Raw genomic sequence first — 14,036 nt, forward strand, 5'->3', positions numbered from 1 at the left:
GATCATGTTGCCGACCAGGTTGACCATATCGATCTTGAGCGAGTCGGCGCAGTCGCACCACCGGCCTTTCTCTTCGCCAAGCGAGTCGATGAGCTTCTCGGCGCGCACGAGCTGTGCTTGCGTCAGCGACGTCTGGGCTTCGAGGTCCGACTTCTTCTTTTGTGCTCCTTGGAGCGTGCGCTTGAGCGCCGCGACTTTGGCCAACACTTCGTTCAGCCCCGCTTGCTTGACATCCAACTTTGCCTGCTCGTCGGCGAGCGACGCTTCGGCGGCCTTGAGTTTCTCCTTCTTCGGGCCAATGTTCTTGGCGACCGTGTCGTACGTGTACATGGCGCGTACCCACATGCAGAGCGACGTGGCCGCCGACGAGATGGACGAGAGGTTCTCGGGCGTAAACTCTTCGTCTTGCATGAATTTGGCCAATTGCCGAATCGTCTTGGTCGGAATGTTGTCCTTGTCGTACTCCTTGAGCTTGTCGAGAAACTTCATGTCGTTCAAGAGCTTCTTGGCTTCGTTCCACTCTTGCTTGGCGCCAAAGAGAAGACAGACCGCGTTGAGCGTAACGCCGACCATCTTGGGCGGGTTCGTAAACGTCTTTAGCACCGTAATGTCGTCCTTCTTGAGCGAGTTGAGCGCGCCGATCGCTGCATAGTATGCTGGCATCGCTTCGTCCAGGTCCTTTTGGCAGTCGTCCTTGATGATCTTGACTTCGTCAGCAATCAAGTTGGCGGCGCGCACGTCCGCTTCGATGAGCACCTGTTGCTTATCCGCTTCCTCTTGGTCCTTGCTCACTTGAATGAGGAGGTCCGACGTCTCTTGCTGACTCTTGACAAGGACGGGCTGGAGCTCCGTGAGCTCGACTTTGAGGTTGCCGACAATGTCCTCCGTCTCCGCGAGCTTCTTGAGCCCTCCGCGGTACCGGGCTTCCTTGGCCTTGACGAGTCCGCGCTGCGTGCGGAGCATGTCGACGTAGAGCCGAATGAGCTCGAGGTACGAGGTTGGTGTCGTATACGTCTGGCGCTTGAGCTCTTTAAAGTACTTGGCGGTCGCGACTTCGACGCTGCGGTGGATCGTGACGGCCATGCCGCAGAGCGATTGCACGTGCTTTTCAATGCCGAGCTCGTCGGCGGCGGCCGCGAGGAACCGAATCGCGACCGAGTTGAGCGCGTCTTCGGGCCACGCCGAGAACCAATCGATCGTGCAGCAATTGACAAGCGACGGGAACATGCGGCACCGGTTGCGGAACCCGCCACCGATCGGAGAGAACGCAAGCACCATGTGGAGGTTCTCGCGCACGAGCATAATGTAGTGCGCAATAATGTCTTCGCGGGTCATTTTACCCACAGCGGCGGCGAGTGGCCGGACCATGCCGACGATCTTCTCCATTTCGTCGGCCGCATACAGATTTGGGACGTCGCCCGTGTTGAGGACATTGTTGATGTCCTCCAAAAACGACTCGACAACGATTTGCGTGTCGGAGAAGAGAAAGACCACCGGCTTAGCCTCGGCGCCCGCGACCATCAAAATCTTCTTGAGGTCTTCGTGGAACTCGTTGGGGCCGTACCCGCGAGTGATTTCAATCGAGAAGCACTTGTAGTCGGCCATAAAGGCCGCGAGGCGCGTTAAACTCTGTCGACCGGACCCGCCGACGCCGACAAGCAGCGCGTTGCCGCGGGGTTGGCGCAAGATGCGGCAGATGCGGCTCACGTGGTGGATCGCGTCGTTGAAGAAGACGAGGTACATCTGGCTCGGAAACGTGATGTTGTACTCTTCGAGGTACTCGAGGAGAAGCGTGTTGAGGCGGCCCATGTCGTCGATGCTTTGGTATTTCTTGTTCTCGCGGGACACAAAGTCGCCGTACAAAAGGTTCTCGAACGTCGAGGGTTCCCAGTACAGCTGCAAATGCGTCTCGAGGAGCGCGGCGCATGCGGTATTGAACCACGTGCGGTCGGCGCTGTCAATGAGCCGATCTCGGAAGACCCGCGCCTCTTCGTGCAGCCAGAGCTGCACCAGCGCGTCAATCGACGACGCGTGCTCCTTGGTGATCATGAGGACGCCTTGAAAGACTTTGGAGAGATCGCGGAGGTTGAACGTGTAGTGCGACTTGGACGGCGTGGGGAGCAACTCGGCTTCGACGCGCTGGTAGAGCTGGACGCTGGCCGAGACGATCGGACGACCCATATGGGCGAGCGATGGCACTTCGAGCTCCAAGAACCCGCTGAGAATCGAGACGAAAATCTGCGTCATTGCGTCCGGCGACAGATTCGGGATCCACACCATGTGAAAATGCCGGATCAAGCGGGGCGTCACCTCGCTGCGCCCGCCGCCGGGGGGAGCGCACGCGGCCGCAAAGACGACGTTGGTCACGTTCTTGAAGAACATCTTGTCCGTGTCATAGTACCCGTTCTGGTCAATGACTTGGCGTAGCAGCTCGTTGGGTGGCTGCGCGCCGTAGACCTCGAGCGCAGGCATGTTGAGGTCGTCGATGAACATGAGCATCTTCTTCCCCGACGGTGGTCCCAGAAGGTTCTTGCGCTTCTTTTCGAGTTTGAGTTCGAGCATCTCGTTGAGATTCGCGGGCTTGGTCTGCGCACTGTAGCCCATGGTCGCCGCGACAAAGTTGTCGGTCTTGGCCATTTCGTCCAGAAACGACTGAATCACGACGCTCTTCCCGACCCCCGTCTCGCCACTACCGACAAATTTATCCATCTCTCCAAAATTTCTAGCAAGAAATCTAGATCGAGATACCTGTACAGCACGTGGTGGTTGTTGGACATGAGACGCTCGAGGAGGTACCGGAACCGCGTCGTGTCTTGCGTCGGCACGAGCATTGAAAAGTACGACAGCGACGCGTCATACTTGAAGTGCGGCGTGCGGTGGACCCACGAGACCCAATTGGCGTTGACGTCATCGATCGCGACATTGTACACATTGTCGATCGGTCCCACAAACTCAAACAAGGTGCGGAGTTGGTCGAGGCAAAAGTCGTGAAAGCGGGGTCGCGACGCGTCGTCAATGTTGGCGCCGACGCTCCAGGTGAGGCTAAAGATAAAGTACATGCGCGCGAGGGATCCAAGATCGGTGCCCGTCGCTGCGCCCGTGATGGCGGCGCGTAGACAGGACGCGAGCAAGTTGAGGAACGACGTCATGAGGTTGCCGTTGTTGCTCGGAATCTTCTCCTTGCATTTGGCGCGGACAAAGCCGATCGCGGCCGGGACGTGCATCTCGATGAGCTCGAGGAGCGTCGTCGCGATCTCCGCCGACGCAAACGTGTCGAGCACGTTGATCTTCCATGTCCTCGCCAGCGACAAGAGACCGACATGCACTTGCTCCATGTACACCATGCCGCATCGACTCACGGTCGCCGGCGACGCGACGCGAAGATCCTGGACTTCAAACATCATGTGGAGCGTGGACGGCAATTTGATGCGCTCCGAGTTGCTCAAACACAGCGTCTTGTTGTCGTCGAGGACCGTGTTCATGTTTTCGATCCAGACGGCGTCGACCGGTCCGTCAAAAATGACCCAATTGCGTGCGTCCGACTCGGCGGCCTCGGTGACCGCTTGGCGTACGAGCTTGGGCACGAGGCCGTCGGTCCACTCGGACGTGAGCAGATTGAACTCGCCGTAGAGCTGGCCGGCCGAAATACTCTTTGGGTTCAAAATCAAGCGCGTCACCGTCTTGTAAAAGCCGTCGCGGTCCACGACGCCATCGGCATGCAAGGAAGAGAGGGCGCGCGCGAGAATCATGGCGTTGGTCGACTTGCCGCTGCCCGCCTCGCCGACGAGCATCATGCCGTGGCGTACGAGCTGCGTCTCGTGCACTTGGATGGCTTTGATGACAAACGACGCCACTTGCTGTAAATTGAGCGCCTCGAGCTGCGTTTCAATCGCTTTCTGAAGCACGCCATAGTCGACGAACGGGACGAGCACACCCGGAAACAAGTCGGAAATGATACCGCGGAAGAGCGGGAGGTCGGCCTCGAGAAATTTCGGCACGTTCGAGTCGCGCATGGCGCGGATCAAGAGCAAATCTTCGTGGGTTTCCGGCCACTTGCGCTTGAGCTGCCCGGCCGCGACAAGGACACTCTTGACGGCGCGCATGCCAAAGTCGTAGTGGTCTTGCTTACTCAATTGCTCGGACGAGAGCGAGTAGAGCTGCGTCATCTTGTGCGAGAGCGGGAGCGCGTTGGCGAATCCTTCGGAAAAGAGCACGATTTCGGCAATGAGGCGGTAGTCGGGCACCATCATCGCGACCGGTCGGAAGAGTGCCTTGAGGTTGTCGGGCAGCTCGGTCCGACCCGCGTACCCCGGGTTCATCGTGATAAAGACCCCAAAGCCCGTGTTCAATCGAATGAGTTTGCCCTCAAAGTCAAACTGGTCGGCGTTGCAAATGATGGCTTGTTGAATGCACAGAATCTGCTGCGCAATGACACTGAGCACTTCAATGTCGATACGGTTAAACTCGTCAAAGCAGGCCCACGCGCCGGCCTGCGCCAGTCCCGAGAAGAACCGGCCCATGATCTTGTAGTCGAGCCCGTCCGAGCAGTTGAAGACGACGCATTGCACTGCGAGCGCCTTGGCGAGATCTTTGGTCGTCTCGGTCTTGCCCGTGCCGGCGGGGCCAGCCGGGGCGCCCCCCAGTCGCAAATGCAGCGCGCCCGTGAGCGTCATGTAGCAAATGTCGGTCAGCGGCGTAATCACGAGCCGCGGCGTGTTCCCGAGGTACTCGTACGCATAGAGGAAGCGCGTGTTGGTTTGACGGCACACGCAATTGTTGACATCCGCCTCCCAGTAGTAGCGCAATTGCCTCGTCCATTCAAAGTCCGTGAGGCACGAAATCTTGTTGGCAAGGAGCGACCGGACCACGTCCCGCGCGTGGACGTCGATCGTGATGAGCGCGCCCATGAGGATGCGCTGGAGCTTGCTCAAGTCGCTTCGGACGAGAATGACCATGCCATCGATCTGCGCGAGGCTAAACTCGAGAAACGTGTCGACGGCCGCACTGTCTGCGCCGCTCTCGACGGCTGCGATGGCCCGCGAGACGTTCTTGGTCCAAAACACTTGGTCGATCATGATGATGACCTGGGACGGGTACGCAAAGAGCCACTCTTTCCTATCAATCGCGTGCTCCTCCGGGTACGACGAGAAGGACTTGAACGCTTCCGTATACAGGCTGTGGCGCATGGCTTTTTCGACTTCGAGCAGCCACATTTCGACCGGTCCTTGCGCGACGACGACGTTGGGAAAGTTGACGCGCTCGCCTTCGCCCGACACCATGGCCGTGATCCGGTTGCTGGGCGTCGACTGTCCGGGAATTTCTTCGAAATGCACCGACTTCATCGCATCAAAGCACTTGCCGAGGTGCGGCTGCACGGCGCGCGGGTCGCGGGTTTGGCTGAGGATCTCGAGCAACTCGTCGTTCGAGAGAAAGTAAAAGCGTGGGAACGCCATGCGCTTCGTCTCGAGGTAGTCTTCCAGCGACTTTTGAATCTCTTCGAGGAGCTGGTTGGACGCCTTGAATTGGTCGAGCATCTCGGTGCCGTTCTCGACCGCACGGAGACACGCGGGATCGTCGTGCGTCCGCGCCATGGTCGTCTTCCAGTTCTTATCGACGAGCTGGAATTTCTGGGCTTCGATGGGCAGCTGCTTTTGGATGTCTTCGGCGCAAAAGATCGTCTCGAGGTACATCCAGTTGCGTTGACACGTCACCCACTCGTCGATGGTTTCGGAGAGGAGCGCGAGCTTCTTGTTCCAGCGCTCGACTTCGTCCTTGACGCCCATGATGTACCGGGATCCCATCATCGTCTGCAGCGTCACTTGGTTGTCTTCGAGGAGCGTCAAGATATCTTCGAGGCCGCCGAGGATAAACATCTCCTTCGAGTCGCGGTGCGAGAGACACACAAACTCGGTGGCTTCCCACCCGTGCTTGATCTTGTTGAGCGACGCTTCAATTTGCGCTTCGCCCGACGACGTGGCGGCGACTTCGGACACGAGGTCCTTGAACTCGAAAATGTCGTACTGGATGAGATTGTCGAGTGTAAACGAGATGCCGGGGTACCACGGCTGGTTGAGCGCCTTGAAGATCTTCTCCCAATGTCGGTCCTTCATGCTCGGACTACCGAGCTCGAGGATCGTCGGGATCGTTTGCTTGAACTCGGCCGTCTTGTCCTTCAAGAGCGCGGTCACGTCGTTGCTGAGCTTCTTGTGCATCGAGTACGCGTCCTTGAACGCTATCGCGACGTCTTTTGCCAGCTCGTCGACGTTGACTTCGGAGAACGGGTTGGTGAGCACGTTGCGCTGCTGTTCGTTCCACTTGTCGATCGACGTCCAAAGGACTTCGACAGTGTTGTAATAGTCGAGCGTCGTCGCGAGGTTGGTGTAGTTGTACGGGTCAATGTTGAAGAGCCCTTGGTACTCGGTATACTGCTTGCTCATCTCTTCGAGCTGCGCGAGCCGCTGCTTGACAACGTCGAGCTCGCTGAGCACGAGATTCGTGTCTTCAAAGTGCCCGACATCAATAAAGACGCCGGTTTGAAGCACCTCGCTCTGCTGCACGACTTGCTCGTCGAGACGGGCAATGTTCGCATCCAGCTGCGTCGTCATCTCGCCGAGCTTGCCTTGAATAAACACGTCGACCGCCTCGGTTTCTTCCTTGTAGCTCTCTTGCACGGACCGGAGGTCGTCGAGCTGCACCATGTCTTCCGAGCTAATGCGCACGCCGTAGTTGCCCAATAGCCGGTACATCTCGTCGACGACGTTGGTGTTCTTGACGAGTGCTTTTTGTTTGGCTTTGAGGCCTTGGACGCGCTCGACGTGCGCGGCAAACTCCTTGAGGTGCTGCGGCCGCTGGCTCACGAGCTGGATGCGCTGCTTGTACTCGGTGAGCTGCGCCTTGCATTTCGCCCGGGCTTGGTCTTTGACGAGGCCTTTCATCGCGTCCAACTTGGCGGCAGTCATTGGAATCAGATTCTGCTTGAGCTTGCGGCTCTCGACATGCAAGATGCCGATCGTTTGCCCTGCCCGCATCTTCTCAAGCTCCTTTTCCCACGTGGCAATCTGGAGCATATCGGCCTTGAGCGACGTGACCGTGTGGCCGCGGAGCGAGTAGTCGTTCTCGAAATCCCACTGCTTGTCGTATTCGTAGATGGGTCGGACGCTATCAAAGATCTTGACGTATTCGGCGGCCTCGAGGTAGTCGGCGAGGATCTTGGCCACCAACTCGCCGCGAATGAGCTGAAAGTCCAAGCTCATGGTGATGGTCGGACCGATGTGCGGACCGTCCGAAATGGCATTGGCAATGTACTGGTTGAACTGCCGAAGGTAGATGATGCGCGAGACCGAGTTGACGGCGGCGACAATGTCGTCAGTCATCGACACAACGATCCCTTGGATCTGCTCGCACGTGGGGGAAAAGACCGTGTCGACGTCGCCAAAGTGAATCGTCGTCTCAAAGAGTCCAGTTTTGCGCGGCGATTTCGAGAGCTCGGCAAGGAACTCGCGGCAGCTCTGCACGGCCAGTAGCACCAAATTCTCGGTCGTAATGTAGTCGATCAACCGGATAAAGTCGCAGAGCATCGCGGCTTCTTCGGCGGCGCGCTTGAGCAGCTTCCTGCGCTGCTGCTGCTCGGTTTTGGCGGCCACGATCGACTTGGTCTTGTCGGCGTGAACCGACGCCGCAAGGTCGTTAAGATCGTCGTTTTGGTGGGCTTGGCGCGCGAGGCTGTTTACGTCCGAACAGACCTTTTGCGCAATCACTTGGAGCTTCTCGACGCACGTTTCAAACTGCTTGGAGGCTTCTGCGCGCTTCGTGGCTTGGTACTCGACGAACGCCGCCGCTTCGTACGTCTTTTGCGCGCGAAAGTCGAGGAGGAGGACGCTTTGGAGCTCCATCATGACGCGGTTCACTTGCAGCAGCGGGAGGCTAAAGCTGGCCTTGCCAAGGTACAAGGTCGACGCTAGTGCTTTGCGCTGCCGGCAAAAGAGCTTGAAGCGGACTCGGGCGCGCCACGCGCTAAACGCCTTGTTGACCAAGTAGTACTTGTAAAAGCGAAAGCTCGTGAGCACGTTGAAGAGCGTCGACTGCCGCATCCACTCGGCGAGCGCAATGAATTCGCTCGGCGAGCCGGGCGAAATGTGCACGAGGCCGCTGGCTGACATGGTGAAATGCTCGGGCTGCACGTCGAGTGGTCGGACCACCATGAGGTCGTACGGACGAAAGAGGACCGACGTCGCGCGGTTGAGATGCACAAACTTGATCTGGCTGTTGGAACCATTGCGCGCGAAGAACGCGATGGCGTCTTCGCCGGTCTGGAGGTTGGCCGCGCGGATGAGCGCCTCGTCGGCCGACTCGTCGCTGGGAGGCACGTGCGACGGTGGCGGCGGCGCACTCGTCTCGTCGATGAGCTCGTCTTCGACCACGTCGGGCGCCGACGGCTCGTGCTCGGAGAGCGACTGGCGCAGAAAATGGAGCCCACTCGATGGCTCTTTCGAACGCAGTGGTGAGGACGCGTACCCTGGCTTGGGTGACGTCGGAACGTCCGGCAAGACGGGCTTGCGCACGCTTGTGCGCTTTTCTTTGGGGGGGCTCTTCAAGAGCGGAATGTCGAGGACCTTCTTGGGTGACTTGACGCTCGTCGCTTGGACGGGCGTCGAGGACCGTGTCGCGTACCGCAATGACGACGGCGACGCGAGGCCGGCGTGCGTGGGCCGCTCCGGCTTGGGCTTCTCGTGGTTGACAAAGTGGAGTTGGTACGCCGGGTCCTGCTGCAGTGTGAAGAGCCCGTCGGCTTTCTTGGGCTCGCCGCGCCGGTCGCGGGCCGGACTCGGCGCCTCCATCCTTTGGCAAAGAAAGTGTCTCTTCCGGGGGTCGCGACCGTTATTGGGTTCAGTTTCAGTTTAGTCAGTCTTTTTCGACTATAGTCGACTTGAATCGATTCGAACGAGGGTCGGGTTGTGGATCAAATCGAGTGGCGGATATGCCGTCAACTTTAGCAATGACTTGGAGACCCTGGCGTTGTATGGCGTAAAGGGAGATCATAACTACTACGCGCTACGGCGTGCGAGTATCAGTAGTATTCATGTGATGATCGTTTAGTTTAGTTTAGTTTAGTTTAGTTTAGTTTAGTTTAGTTTAGTGCTCATAGCTTGACACGGCCAAGGAAGCACGCAGCAGCCAACGCGTGGAAGTCGGCCTCTTATGGTACCAATGAAAGAAAAAAGAAAATATCGAAATGCAGATGCGTTCGCTGAGCTTTGACATGACGCGAGCAGACCTCGACCTTCCATTGGACTCACTCGGTGCGAAATAGCGCAAAGAAGTTCCTCCATCGAAGGCCGAACGCTTCAGCGAAATTGAATGTATTCGTGCCCATCAGCCTAGTAGTGGGCGAGGCGGGTTTAGTTTTATGCTACGGGCTGCAAATCGGGGAATTTTGGTTAAGTTTTTGTGACACAGCCATGTCGCGAAGCACCTCGTCCATTACTTACTTGGAAATGGGCCACACACGACTTCGAGTACAATAGACAGCTGTTGTCGCATCACCGCCACGATAAAGATTTTCTTGCACGCGGACCACTTCAGTCAATTAATCAAACGTGTTCGCGTTGAAATCAAATTAGCAAATACTAACTCAAAGACTTCGCATACGTAGATGCGTTGGAGTTGGCACCAGCACTTTGACGTTGGGAGTGAGCTGCGCACGGAGAGATCCATCGCGTGGTGGACCCCACTCGCCGAGAGATAGCTCGCTCGAGGTCGTACGCAGGCTCCTGTACTCGGACCACCCGACAGAATACCACCTCAGTGAGAGGCTAAATGCTACAGAGGCTGTCCCGTAGCGTCATCACGGCAAACACGTAGCCAATGACATGTTTCGCTCTCATACGGTAGCAAACAGCCATTTCAATCTATTAGTGCACTGTATTTCTTGGCCATCTTCACTCGTACGTCTCCAGCGTGGGACCGCCTGCGTTAAACCACACAAAAGCGTTGGCTCATGGTAACGAGGCGCGATGGGTCAGTGATGACCAAGATCCAGCGTGGCACCACGCGCCGCTCTGTGGCACCACATGTACGTTAGCTTCAACGTTGGGCCGCGGGAAATCCCGAACATGGCGCGTACCCGTTTCACGGTTTCAGGTAAAGTTGGGTGTTTTTCATCCGTATATATATTCACATTATGGACAACGCTGTGTGCACGTCATCAAGACGCGGGCGTTTTGTGGCTTCGATCGCACATAATCGAGCGCCGATAGGACAAAAACGATCGAAAAAGTGTATGTTTCAAGCGATCTGATTGGCTCGCGAAAGGCCGCGGTTGGTCTGCGCAACCGCGCCAAGGTCAGTATTTCCATCGATCACGCGTCCACAAACCAGTCATGGAGTCCCACGTCGCGTCGCTCGCGATCTCGCAAGGCGAAGTGCGTATGCTCAACGAGATTCTACACTCGCCCGTCGCGCGCCATCGCCCGTCGCACCGGTACGCCCAGGTGTGCCAGCTCTCGGACCCGCCTCCGCAGAACGTCAATGAACTGCCCACGACGTACGAGCCGCCGCCTCAATACGACATTGGTTTCATAACCAATAACGACGCCAGCCGCGCGCAGCATCCTACGTACGGCGCCAAGGAGACCGAGACGCGTGCGGTCTCGTATTCGTCGTCTTCGCCGTGCACGCCGCTTGGTGCTATGTATGCGAATGCACCAACGCCCACGACCACGTATAGTATGTCGAGTGGATACAAGCCCGTCGACAGCCCGCGCGTGCAGGCAACCGTTGAGGCGCCGGCGTCCTGGTCCTCCTACGGCACGCCACCACAGTACCACCACGAACCTCGCGGTCTCCCTCAGCGCGGGCAAGGATACGAGCTGAGTCCGCGTCCAGTGCAAGCGTTGGTACCACCCAGCTTTGACACGCTTTCGTACATGCCAACGTACTTGCCTGGCACGAACATCCAGTACCAGCACAACTACACGTCGATCTCGCGACCCTACGGTTACCAGCCCCCCGCAGAGACAACACGGTACAGTTGTCTACCCCCCGCCCCGCTCCCACCGACGCCTATCGTGGGCTCGTCCTCGCCGCCGCATGGAAGGAGCGACGAACAGCAGGATAACACCAAGAAGCCGCCCCGCACGTGCAAGTACGCCAACTGCATGAAGACGATCCAGCGCCACGGGCTCTGCCACAAGCACGGCGGGGTCCGAAAGTGCACCAAAGAAGGCTGTTCGCGCAAAGACCGAGGCGAAGGCTTTTGCGTCGCCCACGGCGGCGGCAAGCGCTGTGCTCACGAAAGCTGCGAGAAAGTCGTGCGCCGGGGGCTCTACTGCATGCACCACTCGGTGCCGCCGGCCGCCGATGGCAACTCGATTCGCGCGGCCTAATTGACATCCTTGTAGCATAGAGTGTTTGTGATCTGATCGATGTAATGATGCGTGCAACCAAGTCTTCGCTGACTTTTGTGCTTTTAAAGCCTTGCCCGGCCAGGAAATATGAGTACGAATGTAACCCAAACACTCTTCTTTTCGCTCTCCGTGTGTGTCGTGGATCTCTGCCTATAGCTCTTCTCATCCTATATCGGCGGTGCGGTTTCTATTTGCATGCCAATGATGAGGAAAACTCATCGAGACATTCACCATTTTTCACCTGGTTGCGTGTTTTCTGGTTCCAAAGCCATGGATGTCTTGAATCATTCACGCAAACATCAAAATGAGCCCAAAAAGTATTATCGTCTCTGATACATGTAGGCTGGCAGTAGACTCATCTCAACACATCACGCGTCGTGATGGATGTCGCCAGACCCTCGGACCACGTCGAGTCATCCCCGCCATCGTGCGATGCAAGTTCGAATAGTATAGGAAGTACATCGCCCACGGACTTTTCACATAAACCAGACGTCATCTCTTGTACGTAATGTACCTACCTATCGATGGCGGGTCTGTCTGCTTGTTATGGAGAGTACCTTCACTTGGAGAAGCCCCCCCACCCAAGCATTATTGGATGGAGCTTGCCCCCCGAGACCTGGACTGGATCGCCGCGTCTGATTGGCCGGCTGCTCGTCCGTGATTGGCTCCCGGGAGACAGACAATCCAAGTCGTCATGAAGCTGACGGAAAAGGACATTGAGCGCTTGCCGTACCATACTGCAAGGTCGTACTGCGGGAAGCACTCGCTGGGCACCAAGGGCCTCGCGTCCGAGCTGCGCCAGCGCATTCGTATCCACATGGGCTACGACGCGCAAGCCTCTGACGACGAGAGCGACGACACGCTGCACGTGACCACCGACCACGGGGACGCCGATCTAGCCCGCGCGAGCTTTGACGCGAGCGACGAAGACGCTCTAGAGCTTGAGAAGCTTGCAGCGAGGCCAGCATACAGCCCAATGCTCAAGGTGGCTCATTCGGCATGCAGGAAGGTCATCATTCGCATCACTATAGACACAAGCGAAGAGCGTCGTTGAGCCACCAGCAAAAGCAGCCATGAAGGCCCCCGTCGAGGTAAGTGATCTATGTTGCCGCCTTGGTTGAGATTTTACGATGGCACAGGAAGTCCCCCGGGTCGGCATTGCCGTGCCGGATCTGGCGCGCTTCATGAACAGCGTGCAAGGCTCACTCCTATCGCTTGGGCACAAGATGGACGCCATGGCCTCAAACCTTGGCTCGCTCCACGTCCGTGTCAAGCGCCAAGAAGCCCAGGTCCACGAGGTAGGATGATATGGGACCGTCAACGTTGTGACAGGTGGATCTAGATCCACGCGGGCTCAAGATCGGTGTGCGCTGCCAACAGCCCCGAGATGATCCCGATACGTGCACGTCTGCAAGAGCTCGAAGCAGAAAACGCGGTGTTGCGCGCGCAGCTGTCGCTCCGCGAGGTGCGAGGCCGCTCGCAAGACGCCGCTAAAGTGACATTGTAGCCGTCGGCCGGTGCGACGACGTGCCTTGTCCGCACGCCACGACACGACGAGGACTCGGTACATTCGTTTTTACTGTATGATATATCTGGCTGATGAGGTTGGACCCAGGATCGCCCCGCCAAGAAGCACTGTGCGACGACACAGCAGTACGCGTCGCAGACGTGACCCTTTGTGCTCACAGTCAGAAACGTAGGGGCGTATTCCTCGACACAACCTTAAGGTAAACAAAGCCACTATGAATGCAATGCTGCAAGCGCCTCGAGTAGTTTAAGCGACTTGACCCCGCCCCCGGGCCGGGGGGGCATGAAGCCGTCGTCTCCTACCGATCACGTACACGTCTAAGTGTTTTTTGTCGAGTCGTGTCCCATGCTGGCCTGAGACCGAAACATGTATAACCAACCACTTGCGTGTTTGCGATGTGTGCGTTCAATCGTCGACGAAATAATGTTGGACGTGTACATCAGTGACCAATGTGGGTCCCACTATGGGGCGCATGTCACGCCGCGATCGGAAGCAGCATGTACCGAAGACACCTCTCGGCATTTTTTAGGCTCAGTCTTCATACAATATCCCTGCATGCCACTTTGTGTACTCAATTGTTGGCGTCGGTGTACATGTACATGGGTGGGGAAATCACGGTAAATTTCCTTGCTTAATTCTGGAAAGATCTTTTTCGAAAACAGCCAATCGCAGAGCGCCTGTGAAATGATTATAGCCAATTGAAAGCAAGTGGATCTTCCTGTTAATATCCAATCAATAGCAACCTTCCACAAGGATCAAATTCCATTTCACCGCACATCCGCCGAAATGAAGGTGCGTGGATCGCGACGATGGCAAGCGCGATGCATGGCTGCCCGGGCGGAAGCGCATGAGCCTGGCTGCCCGCGCGCTCTATGGCCCAAGCGCCCATGCACCGCCGCCTGATGACAGCGATGAGCGGCGCTTCATGGACCTCGTAGATCGAAGAAGTCGTGAGCACGATCAAGACGCAGCGCGTGGCGTCGCACACGCACGTCAAGGGCCTGGGCCTGGACGTCGACGGCTCTGCCCTGCCCATTGGCTCGGGCCTTGTTGGCCAAGAAAAGGCGCGCGAGGCCGCGGGTATTGTCGTCGAGCTCATCAAG

The 14,036-nt window shown here is 57.4% G+C and overlaps 4 protein-coding genes across 4 annotated transcripts in view; 3 read left to right on the forward strand and 1 right to left on the reverse strand.

Moving 5' to 3' along the window:
* Nucleotides 1–15: 15 nt before the first annotated feature.
* Nucleotides 16–8,837, reverse strand: SPRG_06942 (hypothetical protein; the record flags this gene model as incomplete). The annotated part of the gene is made up of 2 exons (XM_012346408.1): nucleotides 16–2,689; nucleotides 2,749–8,837. Coding segments are annotated over 2 exons (8,763 nt in total), but the record flags the coding sequence as incomplete, so codon positions are not given.
* A 1,511-nt stretch (nucleotides 8,838–10,348) lies between these two features.
* On the forward strand, nucleotides 10,349–11,511 carry SPRG_06943 (hypothetical protein). Its single transcript, XM_012346409.1, has one exon. It carries the CDS (start codon nucleotides 10,380–10,382, stop codon nucleotides 11,382–11,384), a length of 1,005 nt encoding a protein of 334 aa, XP_012201799.1. The 5' UTR covers nucleotides 10,349–10,379; the 3' UTR covers nucleotides 11,385–11,511.
* A 584-nt stretch (nucleotides 11,512–12,095) lies between these two features.
* SPRG_06944 (hypothetical protein) lies at nucleotides 12,096–13,153 on the forward strand. The gene is made up of 7 exons (XM_012346410.1): nucleotides 12,096–12,390; nucleotides 12,437–12,496; nucleotides 12,545–12,703; nucleotides 12,748–12,870; nucleotides 12,913–12,969; nucleotides 13,021–13,058; nucleotides 13,106–13,153. Exons 1-7 carry the CDS (start codon nucleotides 12,100–12,102, stop codon nucleotides 13,134–13,136), a joined length of 759 nt encoding a protein of 252 aa, XP_012201800.1. The 5' UTR covers nucleotides 12,096–12,099; the 3' UTR covers nucleotides 13,137–13,153.
* A 566-nt stretch (nucleotides 13,154–13,719) lies between these two features.
* The window catches only part of SPRG_20323 (RuvB-like 1), a gene marked incomplete at both ends in the record, with an annotated part of 1,918 nt that continues 1,601 nt past the window's right edge, over nucleotides 13,720–14,036 (forward strand). Inside the window, 2 exons of the mRNA XM_012346548.1 lie at nucleotides 13,720–13,725; nucleotides 13,872–14,018. Coding sequence (XP_012201938.1) covers nucleotides 13,720–13,725; nucleotides 13,872–14,018 — 153 coding nt within the window. The remainder of the gene's footprint in view (nucleotides 13,726–13,871; nucleotides 14,019–14,036) is intronic.

Source organism: Saprolegnia parasitica (assembly GCF_000151545.1).
Source record: "Saprolegnia parasitica CBS 223.65 unplaced genomic scaffold supercont2.29, whole genome shotgun sequence".
Taxonomy (NCBI): Eukaryota; Oomycota; class Saprolegniomycetes; order Saprolegniales; family Saprolegniaceae; genus Saprolegnia; species Saprolegnia parasitica.

What these genes read in the sequence shown, in the direction of transcription:
- SPRG_06943 (XM_012346409.1), top strand. Translation starts at nt 10,380, where the DNA reads ATGGAGTCCCACGTCGCGTCGCTCGCGATCTCGCAAGGCGAAGTGCGT.
- SPRG_06944 (XM_012346410.1), top strand. Translation starts at nt 12,100, where the DNA reads ATGAAGCTGACGGAAAAGGACATTGAGCGCTTGCCGTACCATACTGCA. An exon ending in CCATGAAGGCCCCCGTCGAG is followed by an intron (nt 12,497 to 12,544) that starts GTAAGTGATCTA and finishes ACGATGGCACAG; the next exon opens with GAAGTCCCCCGGGTCGGCAT. An exon ending in CACTGTGCGACGACACAGCA is followed by an intron (nt 13,059 to 13,105) that starts GTACGCGTCGCA and finishes TCAGAAACGTAG; the next exon opens with GGGCGTATTCCTCGACACAA.